General features: G+C 43.5%; 1 protein-coding gene across 1 annotated transcript in view; it reads left to right on the top strand.

The window, feature by feature from the left end:
- The window catches only part of LOC126198730 (UDP-glucosyltransferase 2-like), a 97,661-nt gene extending 93,994 nt beyond the window's left edge, over positions 1–3,667 (top strand). The window contains exon 7 of the mRNA XM_049935251.1: positions 2,512–3,667. Within this exon, the coding sequence (XP_049791208.1) occupies positions 2,512–2,791 (280 nt within the window). The 3' untranslated portion in view covers positions 2,792–3,667. The remainder of the gene's footprint in view (positions 1–2,511) is intronic.
- The last annotated feature ends 9,221 nt before the right edge of the window (positions 3,668–12,888 follow it).

The following is a 12,888-nucleotide window of genomic DNA, read 5'->3' as shown; positions in this document are numbered from 1 at the left end:
ACGGTTCCAGACTGTAGCGCCTAGAGCCGCTCGGCCACTTCAGCCGGCAATGATTCTAAAAATAGTGAGGTTATTCATTAAGTGAAATCTACTCCTGTCTCGAGCACAAGCAAGAAGTTGCATGGATCAACTGAAAAATACTGCAGTTTATTGGAGAAGTGTAGTGAGGATAATGTGAACGAAATAATTAACATTTCATTGCTCTCAAAGGTGATTGAGAGTTCAGTACTGTGTAAGGAATGTTGCAAATTGAGTATGTCAGTAAATGTCAAGTGACACATAGGACTTGCAGCAGAAATCTGTCTCCATTGTACTAGTTATCATTACAGTGTTTCATTTTGGAACTCAGAATATGTCGAAATAGGCCAAGGTGAAACTGATAGTGAGAAAAGCAAGTACTATGGTGTAAATATTAGATGTGTTTATGCTCTAAGGTCAATCGGTAAGGGATACTCCGCTGGTCAAATGTTTTGTGGTGTAATGAATCTACCACCACCACCAACGAAATTCTCAAAATATAACTCGGTTGTTGGATCCTGTGTTGAAGATATTGCCCAAGAATCCATGAAAGAAGCAGTAGAGGAGGCTGTGGCGGTGAATGAAGAAATTCCAGATGTTCAGAATCCTCGGGACCTGACTGTCGCACTAGATGGTACGTGGCAGAAGCGCGGGCACACTTCACATAATGGGGTAATAACGGCAACAAGTGCTAGTACTACAAAAGTTATAGATGTTGAAATTACATCCAAGCACTGTAGGTGTCCTAAAAGAGTGAAGGAAGAGCATGCAGAAAACTGTCGAAGGAATTACAGTGGGTCTAGTGGGGCCATGGAAGTTTCCGGTGTGAAAGACATTTTCAGTCGCTCTCTTCTGTGGTACAAGGTCAGATACCTACAGTTCCTGCGTGATGGTTATTCGAAGTCTTTTTCTGCTGTATCTGAGCTGAAACCTTATGGAAATGATGTTACCATTAGTGCATAGCTCACGTTCAGAAACGTGTGGGAACAAGGCTGCGTCGACTGAAGACCACAATGAAAGGCCAAGTACTCAGTGATGGAAAACCTTTGGGTGGAGCTAAACGATTGACAGACGAGGTAGTCAACAGATTGCAGAGAGACTGTGGACTGGCAATAAGACAAAATACTCACAGTGTTGATGCAATGGAAAAGGCTGTAATGGCACTTTACTACCACACCTTATCGACTGACGAGGAACCACTACATGGGCTATGCCCACAGGGACCCAATTCCTGGTGGAAGTACAACAAATATCAGGGATCTGAACGTGTATACAAGCATCATCACAGTCTACCAGAAACTGTCATGAAGGCTATAAAAAGGCTATAAAACCAATTTTCAGATATCTTTCTGCAACTGAACTTTTGAAGAAATGTCTCCATGGACGTACGCAAAATCAAAATGTGAGTGTGAATAATGTAATTTGGACCAGAATGCCAAAAAATGTGTTTGTGGAAATTCATACTCTTCATTTTGGAGTATATGATGCCATTGCTGCGTACAACAAAGGTAACATTATAAAGTGCAATGTGATGCAGAAGTTGGATGTGATGCCCGGAAAGTACATGGTGAGTGCAATGATGTCGATAGACAATGAGAGGAAACGGGATGCTGAAAGGAAAGAAAAGGAGTGTGAGGAGCAAGCCAGACAAAGAATGAAAGGTGTGAAAAGAAGGCTAGATGGGGAGATGTCTAGTGACAGTGAAAACCACTGCTATGGTGCTGGACTCCACTAAAATGTTAGCGAAACTTTGAAACTCGTTTTCCACAAGTTCACTTTTTTGCCATATAAGGAACATTTTCTGCTAAACTATTAAAGACTTAAAATTTTCAAGGAATGTAAACAGTGCCAATATACACCTTGTATCATAGCCTTTTTGTGATAACAGATTTTATTTCAAAGATACTCTGCCAAAAAATGTGTCAATTATTTTCAGTAACAAAATAATTAATATCTTCCCAAAAAAGCACCAATAAATTAACATCCATATGGTACATGGTATTAAATGTATGTAATATTATACTGTAAAAGTCTCATCATTCTGGTGTTAATAGTTCATAACAAAATGTTCCTTACATTTGACATTGGAGGTATAGGACGTTGCGGGTCCCCTTAAACGGCGGGAGTTTCTACTGCGTGTCGTCGCGCTTGCCAGAACCTACCTCGGCCGGCAAGATCGCCGGATGCCTCCTCGATTCAGAACGTTTGGAGCATTATGTAGCATTATGATCTAACGCGCCAGCTGGACAGAATGTAGCACGATAACCCTCAGGCGAACATCCAACAACTGTATCAATCAATCCCCAAGCAGAGTAACTGCTTGCATAAGGCCAGAAGTGGATGAACGCTTTATTGACTTGCTCTGTTTGTGAAGATATTTATCTTGGATAACTCATCCAGTTTTTCCTGAAAATTTAGTTGTTTCTTAGTCTGTAGATGTAGACCTGCTAAAAGTCGGCGGTTCCCTTTAATACTGGTCGCTCTCTGCGGCAGGTACAAGGAGAACATGAATCGGCTGTCTGCGGTGTTCAGGGAGCACAAGGCGGACTCGGTGGAGCGCGCCGTGTGGTGGCTGGAGTACGTGCTGCGCCACAAGGGAGCGCCACACCTGCGCAGCGCCGCCCTGGACCTCCCCTGGTGGCAGCTGCTGCTGCTCGACGTCGTCGCCTTCGTGCTGGCGGTTGCAGCAGCCGCCGCCGCCGCCGTCTACCTACTGGCGAGGCGTCTCTTCAGCGGGCTCAGCGCCTGGAGGGTCAAAACCAAAGTCGCCTGAACGCCAGCGTCTCCAGAACTGTGTCATTTGTCCCGTACTAGCTGCAAAGTGGTGTCACAGTGGAGCTTTCTCATAATCCGTCTGCTCCGCACGCCTCCTCGTATATTCTTTTCAACGTTGATGGGGTTCCTTTCCCGTCACCAATCCAAAAAAATACTGCATATCGTCGTTGTTGACAACTAAATTACCAGTAGTCAGGAGATGTCCCGTGAGTCTCGTCCAGAGCATTGCAGTTTGTGGCTGACTTTAATGCAAAACTTCGCTAATGATAATCCCAAATTGCATTCGTAGTTCAAATCCGTAAGAGAATATTCTGCATCAGTGTGTCACGTCTCAAAGCCAGTCCTACACAGCTGTAGCCTGTATCCCTGGGCAGGATGACAGAGCCGACTTGTAATCTGAGACATTCGGGCTGCCGAGTACCGCACGCGTTGGCTACATTTCATGTGAGCGATCGCTGCCCCACTTTGTTCTGCCAGCTGTCCGACGAGTACAGTAGGGCGCAACAATAACTATATTTGTTTTGCAAAGTACGCCCGTCGACACACACAAATATTTGCTCACTTAGCTGAAAAGTTGTTATCCTTTTAATAGTTTAGCCGAAGACAGTCTGAAAGAAACCAGTGGGTGTAAACGAACAAATTGAACATCGCTTGTAGATTGCTTTCCACCGGGAGGAATACCATGTAATCTGCATATACCTAGGATTGGCGACAGGCACGACCTGTTAAAAGAAACGACGTCAAAATACACAGCTACCAAATACATACAGCCTAAAGTGGCAAAAAGAAGTGCTTGAGAAACACATGTCTCGAATTTGTGTATGTATTACTTCCAGTCATGCGTTATTACACAAAAATAAAAGAAATAAACGCACTGCACAAAAGAAAAAAGTCTATTTTTTCAATCTAAAAAAAGTGGTTCAAATGGCTCTGAGCACTATGGGACTTAACTTCTGAGGTCATCAGTCCCCTAGAACTTAGAACTACTTAAACCCAACTAACCTAAGGACATCACACACATCCATGCCCAAGGCAGGTTTCGAACCTGCGACCGTAGCGGCCGCGCGGTTCCAGACTGTAGCCCCTAGAACCGCTCGGCCACCCCGGCCGGCTTTTAATCTAAAATACGGCACATATAGGTAAAGACAGGTAAAGAAAAATCACTAATTCTTGCTGCATCTGCACAAATCTGCTTTGCTAGAACTCGAACAAAAGTTTCTGGCTACGTATCTCACAATTTGAAGCACTGACTTTTCTTACTTTTCATAATCAGGAACAGAATTTGACGCTTTTAAAGTAGCACTTTGAACCTTTCATGGTATTTCATTCTCATCAACTGCATCTTGACGAATCCAGCATTTTCTTATTCATAAATACCAACAGGGTTTCAGAAGACGATGCACGTAATCTACAAGACATATAGTAAACAGCCACACATAATCAGTGGATGGAACTTCTCTCCAGGTTTGTAGCTCACATTACAGATGATCGGTGTTGTCACCGTCTGTGATGCGACACTTGCCAGTATGAAGATCAAATTCTTGCCACACGCGTCCCAACATGGCATGGTCAGTATCAACAACCACATTAATTATGCTTTCTTGCAACTGTTACAAAGTGGCAGTGGAGACAGCAACACGTGATCTTTGACGTAACTCATAAGAAGAAATGACATCGAGTTAAGCCACGTGACTAAGCGGACAACTAAAGAAGAGATGAGTCATGATTCGTTGCTCCTCCAGTCCAACACTGAGGCAGTTTGGCATCGAGGTGATCACGAATGTGGGGAAGAAAGTGTATTGGACCACCATCACATTGCAAAATAAAGGCAGCGCTGTCTTGCAGTAATTGTGACGTAACCAATTTCTGAAGCAGGACCACGAGCACGAAACCAGTCACAGATTTCTCCGGAAAAAAAAAAGTTCATAAATTTTGTAAGAGACATGGGATAAAAGACACCTACTTTAGGAAAATCGCTAATGTCTGCCACAGTCTCGCGTGAACCTTCTTTGCCTCAAACACGCACGTTATGACGATTCACTTTTCCACACACATGAAACGTGGCTTGATCACTACAACCAGGTGCTGTGAGAAGTCTTTCTGCGGTAGCTGCTGCTAGTCATTGTAAGCGTCAGAACGGAGCTCACTGTTCCGAGTGCTCACCGCATGTATCAACTGCAACCTGTACGGTTTTATACGCGGACGTTTGCGGAAAACGCGACCGACAGCTACAGCGGTAGCTGCAGTTGTCTGATAGCACGTGCCGTCAGGTTCTCCTGGCTCCTCCTTTGCTGACGGTACCAACCGACCTGAATTCTTAGCTGAGTTTTTACCCGATATTTGGGACGAAATCGTCGCTGAACCGTCACAACTGACTCACATTTAGCAATTCAAGGACACAAAACGCACGCATCGCTCCATTATACACCATTTTCTGACTCCGCTGCCCTTTAGTGGCGTGCTCTGCAGTTACGCCACGGCGTGTATTACGAAGATAAGCTTGGAGTGATGTTCCATCCACTGATGTGTGTCTATTATCTGTATGTCTTGTAGTTTATAAACAGCTGTCTTCTGAAACCGTGGTGGTACATACCAGTAACATCGCAGTGGCTGTTTTTAGTAGACTACACCGTCGTTTCAAAAAAGGTTGTTTTAAAATATAATGGGCTTTTCATGTAATTTTGCTCAATGTTCGTACATACTATTTTGATAAATGTATACGTTTCAGGAGTGGACCATGTACGTATAGTATTTTACATGTGGTGCCCAACACAACACTGTGCGATTTGCTACTGTATGTTTTACGAACGACTGAGGAATACTTCTTTATAATAAATTATCCTTCACAACCAATGCCATAAATATTTATCACCTCGCATCTCCACAACGAAAATATGTTTATTTGCTTCTGGCCGCTATTATTTATTATAAGAAAATCGGGATAATGAAAAAAAAACACACACTTCATGGAGCACAACGTCAGCGTTATATGGTAACATAAATAATGAACCCGCAGCAATAGTCGTTTGTTATTACAGTGAAGGAAATTAGATTGCAATAGATTACCCAATGTAAGTGGTCATGTCACAATGGAACACAATTCTTAAGTTCTCTGACAAGGAAACCTCCCCATCGCACCCCCCTCAGATTTAGTTATAAGTTGGTACAGTAGATAGGCCTTGAAAAACTGAACACAGATCAATCGAGAAAACAGGAAGAAGTTGTAAGGAACTATGAAAAAATAAACAAAATATACAAACTGAGTAGTCCATACGCAAGATAGGCAACATCAAGGAGTGCCTGAGATCGGGAGCGCCGTGGTCCAGTGGTTAGCGTGAGCAGCTGCGGAACGAGAGGTCGTTGGATCAAGTGTTCCCTAGAGTGAAAAGTTTAATTTTTTATTTTCGGACAATTATTATCTGTCCGTCCGTCCGTCCGATGCGAGGTAACTGCGCCGTAGTATGGGGACGCTACACCTAAACAAACATCGAAACACACGTCAGTCGACCGCAGCGCACGGAAGAGAGAGTATTCCTGCTAACGAGGCTCCCTGGCTGGCAGTTGACCGTTCGCTACTTTCGACGAGAATGCATTAAATACGTGAGATGTATTCAGTGGGCAATATGAATCCAGCAAATATAGCTCGCGACTTCAATAACAAGGTCAATGATAATAATTGTCCGAAAATAAAAAATTAAACTTTTCACTCGAGGGAAGACTTGAACCAAGGACCTCTCGTTCGGGGGCTGCTCACGCTAACCACGGGACCACGGCGCTCCCGAACTCAGACAGTCCTTGACGTTGCCTACCTTGCGCATGGACTACTCGGTTTGTATATTTTGCTTATTTTTTTTATAGTTCCGCATAACTTCTTCCTGTTTTCTCGATTGATCTGTGTTCAGTTTTTCAAGGCCTATCCACTGTGCCAACTTATAACTAAATCTGAGGGGGGTGCGATGTGGAGGTTTCCTTGTGAGAAGTGACTGTTAAAGGTGATTATTACGTAAATGCATCGAAGGCGCGAGGATCTTACAAATATCCAGAGCGATACTGTCCAGAGCGAAGCCACACGACTTTCGTGCCTGTAGCAACACTTCAAAACTAAAAGACCTAAAAGAGTTATCTAGTAACAAAATCGGTAACATCTGTGCCAGGTCGAAAGAAATTTATGAAAAGATTTCACCAATTAAAAACTGTACAGGTCACTGGAAAATGATGTCACAGCTGAAACATCAATTTAAAAGAAACCCGTTTGAACACTCACAGCAGCAAAAACTGATGATGAAATTGGTGCTCTATTTAAAACGTCGCAATAAAACTGTTTTAATCTATCAATAGCAAAATGTTAAACATGTAATGTACACTATATTTATAGAATCACCACTGACCATGCTCCGTAATCGCGCATTGTGTATAACTCTTAAATTTGGGGCCGGCCGAAGTGGCCGCGCGGTTCTGGCGCTGCAGTCTGGAACCGCGAGACCGCTACGGTCGCAGGTTCGAATCCTGCCTCGGGCATGGATGTGTGTGATGTCCTTAGGTTAGTTAGGTTTAACTAGTTCTAAGTTCTAGGGGACTAATGACCTCAGCAGTTGAGTCCCATAGTGCTCAGAGCCATTTGAACCATTTCTTAAATTCGAATATGTGCAAGACGACTAAATCAAAGCGGCTACTGCACATGATGGCCATCCAAATAAAAAATCTGTTGTATTCATCGCGGAACGCATGATTTATGTAATTCACCTCAGTTCATAGTTTTTTATGCATATTAAAAAGGACGATGATTACAAATTAGCACATTTATGCAGCAGTTGTGAACTCTACGCTGTTAACAGCATCACAGATTCACTCATCGTTCTCCCTTCAAGCGAAGAGACAATTGCTTGTCCACAGTTGCGATTCAGTATCCATTCATAGTGTTGCCGAAAAACATTTCTCAACTTTCTATTTCACAATATAGTACCTTTTGTGAAACACACCCTAATGGTATTTTTCTCAAAAACGTACATCCAAGCAGTTTGTAAACAAGTCCACAGAACACTGACAATGATCGCTGTAGGGCCTTAACGAACTGCAGCTCAGACACGTTTGAAGAGCGAAGTTACAGGCGAGAGGGCCGGTGAGGTAAGCAGTGGATAACCACTGTTCTTAGAGACTGCTTACATATCGTCTCTACACGTACCCGGTCATTTTCTTTTTGAAATATACACTGAAGCCCCAAAAAACTGGTATAGGCATGCGTATTCAAATACAGAGGTACGTAAACAGGCAGAAGATGGCACTGCGATCGGCAACGCTTATATGAAATAAGTGTCTGGCGCCGTTGTTAGAACGCTTACTGTTGCTACAACGGCAGGTTATCAAGATTTAAGTCAGTTTGAACTTTATAATCGGAACACGAATTATCGGACGCAGCATATCCGAGTTATCGATGAAGTGGGGATTTTCCCGTACCACCATTTCACGAGTAACTGTGAATATCAAGAATCCGGTAAAACATCAAATCTCCGACATCGCTGCGGCCGGAAAAAGATCCTGCAAGAAAGGGACCAACGACGACTGAAGAGAATCGTTCAGCGTGACAGATACGCAACCGTTCCACAAATTGTTGCAGATTTCAATACTAGACCATACACAAGTGTCAGCGTACGAACCATTCAAATAGTTCGAATGGCTCTGAGCACTATGGGACTTAACATCTTAGGTCATCAGTCCCCTAGAACTTAGAACTACTTAAACCTAACTAACCTAAAGACATCACACACATCCATATCCGAGGCAGGATTCGAACCTGCGACCGTAGCAGTCCCGCGGTTCCGGACTGTAGCGCCCAGAACCGCACGGCCACCGCGGCCGGCTCGAACCATTCAAACGAAACATCATCGATATGGGTTTCCAGAGCCGAAGGCCAATTCGTGTACTCTTGATGACTGCACAACACAAAGCTTTATGTCTCGCCTGCGCCCGTGAAAACCGACGTTGGACTGTTGATGACTGGAAACACGTTGCCTGATCCGACGAGCCACGTTTCAAATTGTATCGAGCGGATGGACGTGTATGTGTATGGAGACAACCTAATGAATCCATGGAACCTGCATGTCAGCAGGGGACTGTTCAAGCTGATGGAAGGTCTGTAATAGTGTGTGGCGTGTGTAGTTGGAGTGATGTGGGACCTCTGATACGTCTAGATACGACTCTGACAGAATGACACGGACGTAAGCATCCTGTCTAATCACCTGCATCATTTCATGTCCATCGTACCTTCCGACAGGACAATGTGACATCCCACCCGCGCAAAATTGCTACAGAGGGGCTCCAGGAACACTCTTCTGAGTTTAAACACTTCCGCTGGCCACCAAACTCGCCAGGCATGAACATTATTGATCAAATCAGGGATGCCTTCCAACTTGCTGTTCAGAAGACATGTCCACCCCCTCTGTTACGGGTTTATGGACAGCCCTGCAGGATTCATGGTGTCAGTTCTCTCCCGCACAATGTCAGACTTTAGTAGAGTCCAGACCACGTCGTGTTGCGGCACTTTTGCGTGCTGGCGGGGACCCTACACGATATTAGACAGGTGTACGAGTTTCTTTGGCTCTTCAGTGTAGTATGTGGAAGGAGAACAATACCTTGGGTTCCACGACGTCCCAGGTGTAGTGTTTTCGAGACCTCACATTGAATAAATTAGTGCTCCAAATAATCTTAGGTGCAAGACTGAGGCCGCCATAATAGCATCTAACGCATATAGACACTCGCATGGCAATGGCCTTTCTGCAGAAGTCGCTACAGACGTTCGTTGCTCTAATCGTCTTGAATTATTTGGACTGATTCGTGATGAGTTCGAGTGTGGACCTTCCTATAAGCGCGGTCCGCTTTCCTACTCACTTCGACGTAAAACGTAAGTAGTTATTTTTTTATTTCCAATTCGTAGACAGACGCTCTGCTTTTTTAATAGCCCCAGGTACTGACATACAGGGTCTTAGGGGAGTAAGTGAAGACATTTTGATCATTGGTACCTTAATATTTACCCACTTCAATGTGGCAGTTGTTTTTCTCTGCGTCTAAGAGTCTTCCCACAAACAACTCACATAATATACTACATGATATTTTCTGAACGGTTGTAACTGACTACGCCTGCCACTATAGACTAACCGTTTTGCGAAAATATTGTAATGTAGTCAGTTACTTTATATTTCAAAATTCTGAAAAAGATATTTATTGTTTTAATGAATATCTGTATCTGATTCCACAAGTATTTATATTTTTCAATTAAACTTAGACCAAAAATTTAAGCATTAGTAGGTGATGTCACTTTTGCCAATGAACGCCTTATCCAATTGTTGTGTACATAGTTCCGCGTAGTCAGTGCGTACACAACTTTCCCACTAGAGCGCGCCCCGCTAAGCACAACAGCGCAGGCGCAGCGCTCGTCCGTCTCCGCACTACGAGATGGCGCTGTCTTAGAGACGGACCAAATTCTGCTTCCGCCGATCCGCATATTAATATGTAACGCAGCCAATGAGATTGCTGCTAACGTAGAACCTTTTCTCCTCGCGGATCACACTCGCGCAGTGATACCTGGACGCACGAGGTATTATAACGAGTGTACAGACCTCCGATTAGTCTGCATCAGTCTGCATTAGTCTTCATTTATCTGCACCTGTCTTTACCAGTCTACATTAGTCTGTACCAGTTTATAGTCAAGTTTCAGTCTGCGCCTAATAAGATTATCATATTCCTGTACATAGCCATGAAGAGAAATGTATAGACACTTTGTCAAGTATCAGAGATATGTGAGAATAAGATTAACGTACCAAGACCAAAGGAACTTCAGATTGTCAGTTGTAAACAGCATCCAGAATCAAGTTACGTAATGTCTAATTTTTTATTATTTTAATAAATGTGTGTGAAAATTAATCAAGTTCTGTTTAAAGTTGGTCACCATCAATCTGCTACTCTAAGCGTGCAAGTGGCATTTCTATCGTCTGATCTAACGGCAGAAGATAAACACGCCACGATAAGACCACGAGACATATTGCTGACACTCGCCTACTTCGTTAGAGCGACAAGTCAAATAATATGATGGTGTGTGTACCGAAGGTCTTACAGTACACACACCACACCAATACTTTCAGACCAAGACCTTACTTAACACATCAATATCCCTTTTAAAATATGTTGCGAGTAAAAATCAACAGCACTCGAAGAAATTCGCGTTTTTAATTTTTTATGGTGGACGTACGTTACCCCTCCGCTCGCTAATAGACGTTATTCAAAGTACGTTGATGTTGGTAAAAGAGTAGTAAAAGACGGTTTCGTGTTCTGGATCCTACTAACACATCAGAACCTCTTTAAAAAGTATGTTGTTCATATAAATCAACAATAATTAGCGAATTTTGTTTGTTTTTAATTTTTTAAGGGTGAACTTAAACTAACCCTCCCCTCCCCGCTCTTGGTAATGCGCGTTATGGAACTAACTCCTCCGGAACAGGCTATGAAGGCCCAAAGATGCCGACCAGCCACCGTGTCATCCTCAGGCCACAGGCGTCAGTGGGTGCGGATATGGAGGGGCATGTGGTCAGGACACAGCTCTTCCGGCCGTATGTCAGTTGCGTTATGGAAGATCAACCTAAAAACATACTACTCCTAACAGCTACAACTATTAGTGCAAATGAAGGAAATACTGACGTCATGTTGTTTAGGACAGTCCTCAGTCAACAGCAAAAGCATCTGGACTTACATCCCTAACGCCCCTTATATTTTAGAACAGCTGTCCCCACGTCGTGGTAAGTCTACGGCATTGGACTACTGTTTTATTAACAGCAGCTCTGCTAATTCTTGTGCGCCATACAAATTTCGTATTTGTATACTACTGGCATCTAAAATTGAAACACAATAAAAGGAGCAAGTAACAAACTTTAGATTGGCATGAATTGCACTTCATGCTTGTTATTTCAGTGCAGCCGAACAATGTAGCTTGTGGTAACGCCGCATATATCCTGTCGATAAGGAAATATTACGTAGCGGGTTTGTCATTTAGTAATCGCATTTGAGTCTGCGCCGGAAAGCACACCTACACTTATAATCGAGAATAACATCGTATGGGATACGAAGCGAAATTTGTGATTGGATTTAGTACTTTTGCCAGGGAAGGAAGGTAGGAAGGTTAGGGTTTAGCATCCAATCCACAACGACGTCGTTGGAGACGTTTCTTTGCGGGGAGGATACAACGCGTTATCCTGAATGCAGAATCATCTGCAGGCGTGTCGTATTGTCACGTGTTGCAACCCTTGCTGGTTCATGTTGTGTATTAGTGACCTGGCGAACAATATAAATAGCAACATCGCATTTATTGCAGATGATGCAGTTATGTATAACGAAGCACTGTCTGAAAAGTCTGCACAAATGTTTAGCCACATCTTCATAAGATTTCTGAATACAAAATTGTTGAGGCTTTCGTGGCCACTTGTTGACAAACTGCCTATTGGCTTCTGTCTCGGGTTCTTCGGCCGACGTTCATCTAATGATTTTTCTGACGTTTCGCCAGCACGAGTGGCTGGCATTGTCAAAGCTTCACCCTCCATTGCCGGTGAATGGAGGGTGAAGCTTTGACAATGCCAGCCACTCGTGCTGGCGAAACGTCAGAAAAATCATTAGATGAACGTCGGCCGAAGAACCCGAGACAGAAGCCAATAGGCAATTTCTGAATAGTACAAAATTGGCAACTTGTAAATGTTCATAAATTTAAAATTTCGCACTTAATAGAACGAAGAAACGTAGTATTGATGACTACAACATGCATAAGCCTCAACTGGAAGCAGCTAAATCATTCTAATACTTGGGAGTAGCAGTTTGCAGGGGTATGAAATAGAACGATCATGTAAGCTTAGTCGTAGGTGAAGTAGGTGGCGAACTTCATTTCATTACTAGAATACTAGAAAAAAGCAGTCAGTCCACGAAGGAGATGGCTTACCGAACTCTCGTGTGACCCATTCTGAATATTACTCAAGTGTGTGGGACTCTTAGCAGAGGGCTGACAGGGGCCACTGACCGTATACAGAGAAGACCAGCACAAATGGTCACAGGCTTGGGAGG

This window comes from Schistocerca nitens, chromosome 8, assembly GCF_023898315.1.
Source record: "Schistocerca nitens isolate TAMUIC-IGC-003100 chromosome 8, iqSchNite1.1, whole genome shotgun sequence".
Taxonomy (NCBI): domain Eukaryota; kingdom Metazoa; phylum Arthropoda; class Insecta; order Orthoptera; family Acrididae; genus Schistocerca; species Schistocerca nitens.
Note: the sequence above shows the minus strand (reverse complement) of the source record. Positions and strands in the feature narration are given on the sequence as shown.